General features: G+C 40.6%; 1 protein-coding gene across 1 annotated transcript; it reads left to right on the top strand.

The window, feature by feature from the left end:
• Positions 1–10,702, top strand: LOC133008747 (cytochrome P450 2F2-like). Its single transcript, XM_061076021.1, has 11 exons — positions 1–162; positions 3,008–3,170; positions 3,485–3,637; positions 3,833–3,993; positions 7,667–7,735; positions 7,910–8,014; positions 8,395–8,533; positions 9,417–9,502; positions 9,743–9,844; positions 9,925–10,066; positions 10,303–10,702. Exons 1-11 carry the CDS (start codon positions 1–3, stop codon positions 10,488–10,490), a joined length of 1,470 nt encoding a protein of 489 aa, XP_060932004.1. The 3' UTR covers positions 10,491–10,702.
• The last annotated feature ends 3,522 nt before the right edge of the window (positions 10,703–14,224 follow it).

Raw genomic sequence — 14,224 nt, 5'->3', positions numbered from 1 at the left:
ATGTTCGTTTCTATTATCCTCCTGGTCGTTTGCGTTGGGTTCATCATCCTTCAACTGAAATCCCGGAGGCCCAAGAACTTCCCACCGGGACCCCCTGCCCTGCCCGTCCTGGGGAACCTCTTACATTTGAGCCTGGAGAATCCTCTGAAGGACTTTGATAGGGTAAGAAAAACACTGAAATCAGTGACGCTGCTCTTTAATATCCCTTAACTTGTTATGTTTATTGCATAGTATTACTACTTAAATGCTTTTCCTCCTGTATCAATATGAATAAATAATAATAATAAGCAATTTTTCCATTTTGTCTCTTAAAAGTTTCCAAAGTTAAAAGCTGCCTCACAGAATAAGATTTATGACTCAAGATAACATATCATAGAAAAAACAGATTTTGGTCAATAATGCAATAAAACTAAACGGATAAAAGAACCAAATGGAAACAATAAACCTCCTTGTCTGTACAGAGTTGGCACACAACCAGGAGTGTAGGAGTTTGAATGCTTACAATCAGTTCAATGCATGTAGGTGAGAGGGGAGATATGGTGCAAATAGTTGTACGATGTAGTTTTTACTTCCTGTCTTTGTCTTGTTTCTAGTTTCTGTGAATGTTTGCTCGGTCCTGATGTGTTTCCCTGTGTTCAGTCGTCCCTTCCTTCAGTCTCTGTGCTACATAGTCGTCCCTTTGTTCACGTTTTCTTCTGTTCAATCAGACTTGGTTTAATTCTGTCCTGTTGCCTGGTGTTTTTCAGTGTTATTGGCTTTTCTCAGTTCTCGTCTTCTGCCTGCTGGGAATTTAAGCCACATTTTTGTCCTCTAATTACTTCACTACAACTTCCTATCTTAATGTGCCTCTAGATTTGGGTTCTCCGATCCTATAACCTGCCGTGCAGGCAGTTTCCTTCATGACATACAGGTCAAGACTCGTGAAAGACAAATGTTACGGTTTCAGACACATTCATCGTAAGTCTTTGTTGGAACCGTCTATCATCCTGTTTGTTATTTCTAACTTAGTCATTGTTGCTAGATTTAGCTGTTGGAATGTTTTTAAACTATTTGTTAGCATCGTTTTTGTGTGCTCTTTATAAATGTCAATGATTTCAATATTTTTTTCAAATATTTTCTTGATGCTGTCAGTGTTTTGCTATGTTCCATGCCAAACAATCCTTTTGACCAGGTAACTCCACTTAAAGTTTTGTGATATATATATGTTGTGCAATAATGCTTTAAAAGTGATACCATAAAATGGTGTGCCTATCGGCATTCAATAAATATGGTTTTCAAAATAAAATATATAATATTAATAATTAAATATTAATATTAAATCATAACTTTTATTGGTTGAAGTTACCTCGGGGCACCACCATTCAAGGGAAGGGAAAAGATAGCCAATGTAGGGCTGGGCGATATGGGAAAAAATGTTATCACGATATGTTTTTCCATATTGATCGATCTCGAATCTTATCACGATATGTAGTTTTTGATCAGTTTCCTGAAGCCGTCCCTCTCCACTGCGCTCAGGGGCATCATATCTGTAGCTAAGCAATAAGTAATAGCGTTCGTTATATTTTTTCCCCGCTTCGATTGTTTTCATATGGGGCAATGGCTGCAAAACACGACTGGATGGACTGTTGTTTTGCTAACATAGCATCGCTAACGTTAGCGATGCTAACGGGAGACGTAGTGGTCTTGCCTGTCTCTTTGTTTGGTGTCGTGCAAACTTGAGCCCGCAGAGTCAAACTCTCTGTGTAATCACTGGGATGGAGCCGTCTCAGGTGATTGAAAAGGTTTGTGGTGTTTCCCGTCCTGGCTGGTACCGACCGCCGGCATATTTTGCAGACAGGCCTCGTCTGCTCCTCGTCCTTTTAGCCGTATCCAAATCACGTCCACACAACTGACGTCGCGTTACGCTTTTTTTCGACAATGTCTTCGGTTCCGGGTGATGTAGTGATGTCGCTCTCACATTCGGCATTATTTTCGCTGTCCCCGACTTCAGTTTCACTCTTTTTTCTCCTTTTTCCAACTTCGTTCTCTCTTGTTCTCTCTCTCGCAACTGCAGCAGCTCTCACGATGGGAAGGGGGCGTGTCGTGTCCTAACTGCAGACGGCAGCCGGCAGACTCCGACACTGTTGTTGCGCTTACTTTTGCCACGTGAGATCGAATACATGTCACGAGGAGATAATCGAAATCGATCAAAATTTTATCGCGATCCCGAATCGGGATCTAAAAAAATCGCCCAGCCCTAAGCCAATGTATTGATTGAGTCTCATAAAAGTACTGACTACAAATTTGGAACTCTGATTAACAATAACATTACTAACTATAATCAAATTTACCATTTAGATAGTTAGCTAAGTTGAAGGATATGGAGTTCTTGACAGTGTAGAGGTTGGCAAAGTTCACCTAGGCAACATTAGTGAAAGAACATTTGTGAAAGAAAAACATTTATTATGTTTATAATAAAGTATAAAAACACAAATTACTCACAACGTACTGACTAAACAAAGATGTGTATGTGAGTGCCGATGTAAATCAGGGTGCTCTTTCTAATAACTTAAAACCAAAATATCACAACACAAATCAAACTTATAAACACCACACAGAATCAAATAAAAAGTCTTGCTTAGCCTAGTATAATTGTTAAGCCCGGTTTTGTTACCCATCCGAGGAAAAGGGAGGAAGGAAGTTGCCGTTCCGTTTGCAGTACTGTGAAGTCTCCAAACTGCAGACTGGTCGTAAGGGTTCTGCCTTCGCGGGCTTTTGACTACACATTTAGGTCGAAGAGTAGGCCTGTGGTTTCATAAAGACCATGTCCCAACATATATATATATATATATATATATATACTAGGGATGCACCGATATCGAAATTATTGGCAGATACCGATGTTTAGAACAACAATATAGCCGATAGCCTTACCGATATTTGTTTATTTTGTTTTTGTATTTATTCACCCATTTATGCCAGGAAAATAATTAAATCATCATTAAATCATCGTCTTGTTCTGTGGCAGCTGAGGAAGAAGTATGGAGACGTCTACAGCCTCTTCCTGGGCCCCAAACCGATGGTCATCCTCAACGGGCAGAGTGCGATAAAGGAGGCTCTGGTGACCAAGGGGATTGATTTTGCTGGACGACCTGATGACCTGTTTGTGAATGACGTCCTCCAGAGGAGAGGTGGGAAACGCATGATGGTCTATGATTGTCATTTGAGGCTCATCCCGATGTGATAGTGGATGTTAACACCAAAGAGTTTTTCATTTGAATGTGGCGTCCATAAGGTCAGATTTAAAGGGACATTACTGTTCTCAGTTTATCTTGGACAGCTTCTGTGCTTCCACTGTAGTCAGTGTCTATATAGTGGGACTTCAGTTGTATACTCTAAATGAATATGACATATCTGTTTCTCGTGAATCCACTACTTGATGTCTCAGGTTTGAAAGCACGTTATAGCAAAGTCATGAGCCGCCCTGTGCTCTTCTCTGTCGTAGGCGTGCTACTGGCGAACGTTGGCCCCAGCTGGAGGGATCACCGTCGCTTCGCTCTGGGGACCTTGAGGAACTTTGGTATGGGGAAGAATTCAATGGCGGACAGGATCCATGGAGAGCTACAATACATTGTGGAGGCAATGGAAAAAAACGTTGGTGTGTTATCTGTTAAAACATGAAGCACTGTTCTCCCTCTTTGTAACTCTGACGAGTGGGTACGATCTCCTGTGTCAGTCGCAGCTGAACGAGATCTTCCATTTACGTCCTCACTAAAATCTGTTGTTTGTGTTTCTTGCTGTGCTGTTGTTCTTGTCTTTTTTTTAACACTGACGTTTGCATCATGTCTAACAGGCAAAAGAGTGAATCCTGCAATTCTGGTTTACAACACGGCCTCCAACATCATATGCCAGGTTCTTTTCGGAACTCGCTTTGAGTACGACGACAAGTTCATCAAAGTGATCGTTCAGGTTTTTAGAGAAAACGCCAAGATAGCAAACGGACCCTGGGCGATGGTGAGTTTGAGTGCTCTCTCTCTCTCTCTCTCTCTCTCTCTCTCTGTACACCTGAAGATTCCCAGTCACTCAGGTCATGGTATTCAATGGGAATCTCCACTAGTCCGAGGTGAAGAAGCTGTTTGGAACATAGACCAGTGGTCACCAACCTTTTTTGCGCTACGGACCAGTAAGATGTCAGACAAGATTTTCACGGACCGGCCTTTAAGGTGTGGCTACGGACCCTCACTAAGGAGGCCCTCTGGTACGGCCTCTGGTGACATTGGAAGATTACTTTTACATTTAACGAAATTAACGAATTGTTAATACACAGCCTCAAATGAATTATTGCATGGTAAATTAGTTTGCCGTCACAGCAGAAAACTCCGCTACGCACAGATATGATGTCGGAAATGAAAACAGAGTTTTTAGTGCTCTTGTGGCGATCTCAGGGTATTTTGCCGTGACTTTAATTCAGAACAACGGCAGAGGTGTTTTCTCAGACATATTTTTAAGGCCGCCGTCATTTGCGATCTCCAGCAGCTGATCTTCTTCTTGCACAAACATGTTGGATTCACCTGGTTTGTTGACAAATGGGTCCGACTAATACCGTGTGGTATTTGTCGGACATTAGTCCGACAAAAAAGCATGAGTCATAACAAAGAGGATCCGGTCATTTTTCAAAATAAAACGCCATCAGATTATAAATTAAACGGAAATAATGTAAGTTGTTTATTCTTTCTGTTCCACGACTCGGGGGTTGGGGACCACTGCTATAGACAATTATGTACAACATGACAGCCAAAGGTCCCCTGGTGGCTGGTTGCAGTATAGGTCATAACCCCTGATTTTGCCATGTAAGTGGATGGAACGTGGACCAATCTGCCCCCACCACCTGTTAGGCATGAGATGGTGTTTTCTAACTAAAATAACTTACACTTGCAAGGAGTTATCTACAGCAGTACTTCTCCTCCCATTATAGAGAAATATACAAGATTTAAAATCCTCTGTTTCGAGTGTCGAAGCAGAATCTGCACATTTGGATTCAGATTTGAAACTAATGTTGTGCAATAATGCGTTACCTCTAATGCATTATACATGATACCATAAAATGGTGTGCCTTTCTTCATTCAATAAATATAAATTAAATATAAATATTAAAAATAATAATATTACATCATAACTTTAATTGATTCAAGTTACCTCGGGGCACCAGCCTTCAAAGGAAGGAAAAAGATGGCAATTTATTGATTAAGTCTCATAAAAGTACTAACAACAAATTTGGAACTCTGATTAACAATAAAATGAATAACTATAACCAAAATTACCATATAGATAGTAAGCTAAGTTGAAGGATATGGAGTTCTTGACAGTGTAGAAGTTGGCAAAATTCACTTATGCAACATTAATGAAAGAACATTTATGAAAGAAAAAGATTTATTATGAATAAAATAAAGTATAACAAATACAAATAACTAATGGTACTTACTAAACAAAAATGTGTATGTGAGTGTGTGTGTCTAAGTGAGTCTGCGTGCTTCCCAAGATGGCGGCTGGCCAGACGTTAACACCTTCCTCAGTATGCTTTCTAAATGGTCGCTTGCCAACCTAAAGATAACGCACCCCCCTTTTGAAGTGGTTTTACGACCGGTAGTGGGAGCAGAGATAATTAGGTGAAGGATTATGCGTGTGTCTGTGTGTGTGTGTTTGTGCCAAGTAAGACAAAGAGTGTAGAATGCAGAGAAAGACTGTGAAGAGCCTAAAAAACTGACATTACTTTCGAATAACTTATAACCAAAGTATCAAAACACAAATCAAACTGATAAACCCCACACAGAATTGAATAAATAGTCCTGCTTAGCCTAGTATTATTATTAAGCCCAATTGTGTTACCCATCCGTGGAAAGGGGAAAAGGAAGTTGCTGTGCAGTTCGCAATTCTGTGAAGTCTTCATGGCTGGTTGTGTGGTTTCTACCTTCGCGGTTCTGTTTAGCTGGTTAAAGTTTTCCTGCAGGCAGTGGTCGGAAGTAACAAAGTAGAAATACTTTGTTACTGTACTTAAGTAGATTTTTCACATATCTGTACTTTACTTGAGTATTTATTTTCCTGACGACTTTTAACTTTAACTTTTACACGTCCACGTAAACTAAGCAAACCGATTTAAAACAAGTCAAGATGGAAAAACAAACAACACAACCAATTATTTAAGCAAACGCGAAAACAACTTTCAGCCAACACAACCAAAAACAAACACTGTGTTGTGGACTACTGCATATTCACGCACACAATTCAGGTTTTTTAACGGACCTCGCCAAATGGAACCCTGGGTAATCAGGCCCAGTTTTCCACTCATTATAATGCCAATATAATTTTTGCAAAGATAATATATATCTAAATATTGCCAATTCCAATCCTTAGTCGCCCTTTGTGCTGACTCAACACAATTTAGAAGCTGTTGAGTCTTTATATATGTATTGTACAAACTGGCTAATGTGTACAACTTCAAGCAGGGTTGTGTCTTCACTTTGTCGTCCCTACAGGCAAGATACCCTACAGGTGTATTGTCAGCCTGCTGGAAACAAATGCAAACACAAACGCAGGCCCATTCAGTGAAGATAGTCTAATGATAAATAAACAGGCTTACATGTAGATGCGAGGACAAGCTGGTGGGCAGGTATACAGGCAGGTAAACATCCAGGCAGTTACACAATACAGCTAATAGACACAAAAGGTTCATTTGGTCTATTAGTGGCAGGTCTATTAGTGTTCTTAGATAGAATCAAGAGGCACTTGTTTATTCTGTTGTATTGATTATTTGTTGTCTCTTTAAGTTCAGATGCACTTGTCCAATACTTTTTTAACCTCAGCATCTCAAGTTAAAAATTTGTAAAATTATGCATTATATATATAGTATTGTTATAATTTTTCAGTCAGTTGAAATAAATCCTGAACTGAAGAATTTTGGGTTGTTTTGTGTCTGTATAGGCCTACTACTATTTTTGATACTTGTACTTTTACTTTTATTACTTAAGTACATTCCAACATCAGATACTTTTGATACTTAAGTACATTTAATATGAGCAACTCTGAGACTTTTACTCAAGTCATTTTCTGACGGGTGACTTTTACTTTAACCGTAGTCACTTTCAAGTAAGATATCTGTACTTTTACTCAAGTATGGCTTTCAAGTACTTTATACACCACTGCCTACAGGACATCGAGTCACTACTCGGAGTTTGGTAGAGCTTGAGTTGCAAGGAGGTTTCCTTGGTGAGATGAGCTGGAAGCTGCACATTTTTTGCTCCTCTTGAAGAGTTGGATGCGAAGAGAAGATACGAGCTGGAGAAATCAGGCTTCTCCCTTCTGCGATTTAGGAAGAGAGGCTGGCAGCCTTCCACCCTCAGACGGATTGTAGCAAAGAGATAAAAGAGGCGGAGAACTTGCCTTATATTGGCCTGGGACCTCACAGTTCATGGGGTCCAGAGTGACCAATAGGAGTTGACCCTTGTGGCTTTTCACACCTCTGTGTGAAGTTGAGGAATCCTGGGAGAGTGAGTTCCCTGTGCTCTGGCTTTGTCCATAACAAAGAACATGTGGTTTCATGCTTTTGACTACCCATATAGGCCGAGGAGGCTTTGTTTTCACTAAAACACTGTCCCAACACTAATGATTGTTCATTTTTTCCTTTTTACAGATGTACGACTCTTTTCCACTGATTCGTAACTTGCCGCTGCCGTTCGTCAAGGCCTTTGAAAATTTTCAGGTGTGTTGACTGGGCCTTGAAAATATTTGTAACACTGATGTGAACATTTAAAAAAGGGATATGAACATCAATCATGTATTTTTTTTCTCTACCTACACATTTCTATACAGTCAGTGAACAATTTAAAATCCTAATGCTGAAGTGTACATACAACTTCCATCTTATATTTATCAGATTGCTGTGAAATATTTGCGTCAATTCCTTGACGAGCACAAGAAAACCAGAGTTCCTGGAGATCCACGGGACTTTGTTGACTGCTATCTGGACGAACTGGACAAGGTGTGTGTTTGTGTGAACTTACATGTTATACTTGATTTAAATAAATGGTTTAATATTGAATTTGATAATTTTTTGATAACGCCTGGAACTTAAAGCAACATTATGTAATTATTAGAGAGCTACAGCGCCCTCTGCAGTCACATTTGGGTATTAATTCTGTTGGCGCCATGTCTCCATGATAAGGGGTTTTCATGCAAAACCTATCAATTTGATGATGCACCAAAGAGGAAATATATTGCAATTTAGCTATTTGCTCATATAGTGAGGTTAAAAACTTGCATAGTGTCACTCTAACTATCAGCTCACAAAATGAGCTGGTTCTTATCAGTCTGTGTGTGTGTGTGCTGGTTAATCTTTAAACAATCACTCTTCGTTTTTAGAGAGTCAGTGAGGATTCTCCATTTTCAGAGGAAGAACTCATTTCGAACTCCCTTGATCTTCACTTTGCTGGAACTGACACGACCTCCAACACCCTGCTCACTGCTTTCCTCTACCTCATGGCCTACCCACACGTACAAGGTTCGTATACATGTGCCCATGTGAGGATTTACCTCTGTCATCACCAGTGTTGGGATGGATACTTTCAAAACGTATTCCGTTACAGAATACATGCCCAAAAATGTAAGCTGTAACGTATGCCATTACATTAACTAATCTGAGTAACGTATTCTGAGTACTTGGATTACTTCCACATTGAATTGCATTTTTTAAGTGTAGGAATGCGGCATTGTTATAGTCAGTGGAGCAGCAGCAGTTTAAACTCTCTAACTGTAACGAAATATAGTTACTCACAATTTGTATTCTAAATATGTAACGGCGGTATATGTATTCCGTTACTCCACAACACTGGCCAGCACGTGGACACAGCTCTGTCTCCAAATATATATGTTGGGTGAGCATTGCTGAACAGTTCCGCCACTCCCCAGCGTGTCACCCCAGGGGACATGGGAGAACTGCTTTCAACACATTGCGAATTCTAACTCTTTTCCTGGTGTTCTCTCAGATTATGATCTTAGCTTCATAGACTATATAATTTATGTACAATCATATAACTCAAAGTCCTGCTGTAAAACTCATTCCTTTCTAGTTTCTGGTCTCCCCCTAAAAAAAAATTGACTTTAGCCGACTTGAAACTTGCTTCTTGTAATATACATATATTTTTTTTAGTCCTAAAAATGGGCTTGAACCAAAGACTACATTTAAGAGGGTTGCAAGCACTTGGAGTCTTGGAGCCACGGTAGTTTTTATAGCACTAAAGAGAAATGGGCACTTCATTCTGTGACTTCTCTTTTTTAATGTTGATGCACTACGTCCTTCAAATGTTGTGTTTTAAGATATACATTCTTTTGTATTTAATTTGATGAAATGTTATTATTTTTAACATGAAGAATTTGTCTCTCAGAGCGTTGCCAGCAGGAGATAGACGAGGTGCTGGATGGGAAGCATTTGGTCACGTATGACGACAGACATAACATGCCATACATACAGGTATATGTTCAGACACATTTCTCTTGTGATGATTCATCAATAAGGCACATTTCTTAAAGGAGGACACAGTCTGTTAATGGCACATGGTGTAAGATCCACTTTGACAAAACTTAGTTTTTTTTTTTTTCAGGATATTTTTGACAGGTATCCATAGTTAACGTTTACTTTCTGTGTCGGATCCTCTGTCCCAAGTCAGAAAAACTATAAAAACATGACGCTAAAATATTTGTTTCCATCCAGGCTATGATCCATGAAGTGCAGAGGATAGGCAACATCGTTCCACTCAGCATCGTCCACTCAACGACCAAAGACACCGAGCTCATGGGATACTCCATTCCCAGGGTAAGTGGCATAAGACATGGTTAAAAAAAACATACCATTACTTGAGTAAAAGTTTCAAATACTGTTGTTTATCGCCTCAGGGTACGTTGGTCATCCCTAACCTGGGCTCAGCCCTGAGAGAGGAGGGACAATGGAAATTCCCTGATGAATTCAACCCAGAAAACTTCCTCAACGACAAGGGAGAGTTTTTCAAACCTGAGGCCTTCCTGCCTTTCTCTGCAGGTAAACACCAAACAAGCTGCTGTGTGTTTAACATTCTATCACATCAACAGACACTTAATATAATATTTAGCTAAACTGACAGTTAGCTAAATATCATGGATGAACAATTGAAAAGGAAAGTGTTGGCTAAAATAAAGTTCTTAGCGAATCCAACCACCCAAAAAGATAGCGAGGTTTTAAGACTGGGTTGGTAAGATCAAACTCTCAGGTCTTTTCTTTTATTTGTAACGTCTCAGGTCCTCGGATGTGTCTGGGAGAGGGTCTGGCTCGTATGGAGCTCTTCCTCATCTTGGTGACACTGCTGAGGAAGTTCAAGTTTGTCTGGCCTCAGGACGCAGGAGAGCCAGACTTGACTCCAGTCTACGGGGTCACCCTGTCTCCCAAACCTTACTGCATGAATGTCCAGCTCAGGGCGACACAATAAGAAGGTCTTATAATCTAGTCAATATTATCTTAGCTTCCTCACATAAATATGCAATCATATGCTTGTAGCTCATCATTTTACAAAAGAACACATTGTAAATATACTTTACAAATGTATAATTGCTAATTTTATGATGTATGAAATGCATCTTTATATGTAAGTGATTGATGGGATTGATGGACTGGAGAATAAACCGCGATATTGAGACAAAATGTTTCCTTGTTATGTCTCTTATTCATGTTGATGGATGCATTGGACAACAAATGGAAGAAAGAGAAATAAAAATTAGCCTGAGGGAAAAAGTTTCAACTGAAGTTTGGTTATCATCACAGAAAATGGGGCAGAATTAAGAGACAAAATCAAACTAAACACACAACAAAAAACTTGAACTAGAGCTGTGCCTGGAAAAAGTTGATCTGGCTGTCGAAACACAAAGAACTGGTTTGAGATAAGCAACTGGCTCCGAACTGGCCCTGGATCTGCCTTGGTGTAACATGTGAGTCACAGAATGAACTCACGTGTCAGCTCCTCATTCCAAACACTAGAGGGCAGACATGAATTATATAATATGTAAACTTTGTTCAAAAACTCACCAGATTCATGTTCAGATTTTACAACCAGATGTATTTTTTGGCAGATCACACAGTTGGAGGTAGATATAAACCAAAGACTCCAGAAGTTGAATATAAAGTACATGAATAAATGAGTTAAAATGAATAAGTTAAAAAAGTCTTGTGCATGATCAGGAAGCATACGGAAGCCTGAACTGTTCATGGGTTCATACATTGTATTTCCTCTGTTATCTTTTGATAACAAACCTTTATTTACCCGAGAAACGGGATAAATAACTTGCTATCACGACATAAGTCTTTATATCATTACAGCAACTTTTGCATTCAGTGTAGCATTGTCCGATGAGCAGGAGCTTGATCATCACATCATATTTCTCTCCAATCAGGATTTTTCCTCAAAATCTTATTTAAGATAAAGCATTTCTAACAAATGCAAAAATAGGCTTACCCATATCCATGAGTGTTCAAGTAATCCATCAGTTAGTGATTGACAAAATATGAGATCGTGATCTCAAGTTATTTAACTCGTTATCACGGGGAAACAGACGAAGTATAATGTATGATTCCATGTCTGTTCAGGACATCTGCCCTTGCACGCCGATCCCCCTCTGCTTTATGATTCAAGTTGTGTTCTATGAGAGCTTTACCACGGCGACACAAACAGACCCTCAAACACTGTCCCCGCTCGACCTCACTGGGATCAGTGCTTCATCAACACTGGAGTTATGTAACAGCTGGTGATAAAAGCACTTACCTTTGACTTTCCTTTACCTTGGCGTCCTGCTTACTTAGCAGCAAATACTCAAGGAAGATTATTCATCTGACAAATAAACTGGCTCAGTGATTTATTGTTTAAGTTCCACTTGGCAGCCGCTCCCAGCTTACGTCACAACATGGGCTTCTCGTTTACATTCAACTTAAACTTTACTGACACGGACAGAAACGGACAGAGAAACGCCCACTCCGAGCGCCTCGGAGAGCTTTTCGTGCACCTCTGATTTTTCTAACTATCCATGGTTATTTCGGAGAGCCTAGGGACAGCCCTTGGCTGTGATTGGTCCGCTAACGACAGCATTTCAGAACGACATCATTTCCGGACCTCAAACTTCTGGTTTCATTCCCTGTATCACAATAAACTCAAACACAACTACGATTCTACGATAAATGTGACAAGTGTGTGAAGCCAGCGGAGTTGTCCGGCTGACGGTGGCTTTTTAGAGCAGTGACGGCATGTGTGTACGGTCATATACGGTTATAACAAACCTTCATAACAGAGCTAACTTGCTAGCCACCATGCTAACTGTGGTGGTAACAGCGCAAAAACCCGCTGTCACGACATTAACTCCACTTCTATCATGACACTGTTTCTCAAATACCGTCAGGTTAGAAGCAAACACTGGGTAGTAGTTAGCATCGGGAGTCCCTGCTGACTAGGGCGGAAGCTAGCTGTCTCCGTGTAGCCTCAAGCTGTGGGATTAGCAATGCAGTTCGGAAACAAGACTGGGGAACCGCTGCGCTAAGAAACGATTACATCAGCATTTTGACCCGCTTGGTGTCACTTTATTTAGGTCTGTTACAGAGCTGCCAACTCTCATGCTTTCGCCGTGTGACACACGCTTTTGCATGATTTCACACGCACTCACGCCACACATCCAATTTCTCATGCCAAAAAAAAAAATCTGATTTTGGGCCGAGAAGCACGGCGCACCTCTCTCTCTCTCTCTCGCTCACTCGCGTGCCCGCTGCCTCGGGAGATGTGGAGGTCCGGGGGCATGTTTGCCGTCGGGGGGGGGGGGAGGATGGCAGCGCGAGACCCAAGCGTCCGGAGGTTGTTCGGGGTGCCTTGGCCGACCGGGGTCGAGCAGGCTGTACCGGTGATTATCCCTCCGCAGGTTCATCTTCAGAAACTATGTTACGAGTTTTACTTCCTCTAGAGCAGGGGTTTTCAACCGGGGGTCCGCGGCCCCCTGGTGGTCCGTGACGGCATTGGGGTCCGCGAAATTCGCTTTGATATTTCAACACATTTCCAGATTACTCTTGAATATCGTGAAAAATATCTAAAATAAGAAAAATATGTCTCAAATAATATAAAGGTGCTGGTGATCATGAGGTTAAACTTAAGTAGGCCTCAATTGTTTGTGTGATATTGTATGATTATCATTTGTGACATATTCTGCATTACTTTGTCATTGACCCCATCGTTATTGATCACCGTTACTTTAACGTTCTCTCAACATGTCAGCTACATGTCTGTACATTTAAGTAATGAACGTTATATATTGATGTACATATTGAGGAGAGGCGGTGGACTAGTGGCAGAAACTTCGACTATGGGCAGAAATGGTCTCTGGTTCGTCTCTGGTTCGACTCCACGGAGAAACAACAAAAAGACAAACCTGGATTGATCTGTCCAAAAATCCAAGAGGATTCTCCCTACCCTGTCTAGCGCCCCTGAGCAAGGCACCTTACTCCCCTAACATCTGCTCCCCGGGCGCTGTACATGGCTGCCCAATGCTCTGTGTGTGTCTTGCACCAGATGGGTTAAAAGCAGAGGTTAAATGTCCCCTTGCATGAGTGTGCCTGTGCATGTCTGTGCATGTGTGTGGGATAATAAAAAACGTATCTTGATATGGTTCCAAGATGCAGTAGAACTACAAACTGCATTTTAATTTTGTTTTCAATTCTTAAGCACTGAAAATCAACCGTTTTTGTTGTTTTATCACAGATTTTTCCAGATTTGTTTGAGGTTTTTAAATTAAACCAACATGGAAAACCAAATGTTAAAACTTCCTTCTATCCACATGCACGCAAGCACACACACACACACACGTAGGCACGCGCGTGCGTAGGCACATCAGTGGGCAATTATTAACAATATAGGTTAGGTTTCAGTTAAGAATTAGTTGAATACCATTGTAATCAAAATGTCAATCAACCTACCTTGGTCTATTCTTAAACACAGGTCTATTAATTAGGCTATATTGTGGTGCATAGACAGTCATTGAGGCACAACAATAGTTTTCTGTTTGTATGTTCAGCTCAAGTCTAGAAGGCCCTACAAGTCATGATCAGTTGAACATGAATCAGAATAAGTTCAGGTATTGCACATTTTTAGCATACCACCCAAAAATCCACAAGAATGCAGGAAATAACATTTACTTA

The sequence above is a fragment of the Limanda limanda genome, chromosome 8 (assembly GCF_963576545.1).
Source record: "Limanda limanda chromosome 8, fLimLim1.1, whole genome shotgun sequence".
Taxonomy (NCBI): Eukaryota; Metazoa; Chordata; class Actinopteri; order Pleuronectiformes; family Pleuronectidae; genus Limanda; species Limanda limanda.
This window is presented reverse-complemented; position numbering and strand designations above follow the sequence as displayed.

Excerpts from the sequence above, each read along its gene's own strand:
- LOC133008747 (XM_061076021.1), top strand. The coding sequence starts at position 1 with ATGTTCGTTTCTATTATCCTCCTGGTCGTTTGCGTTGGGTTCATCATC. Across the intron at positions 163-3,007 it reads CTCTGAAGGACTTTGATAGG|CTGAGGAAGAAGTATGGAGA; the intron begins GTAAGAAAAACA and ends GTTCTGTGGCAG. Across the intron at positions 3,994-7,666 it reads CAAACGGACCCTGGGCGATG|ATGTACGACTCTTTTCCACT; the intron begins GTGAGTTTGAGT and ends TCCTTTTTACAG.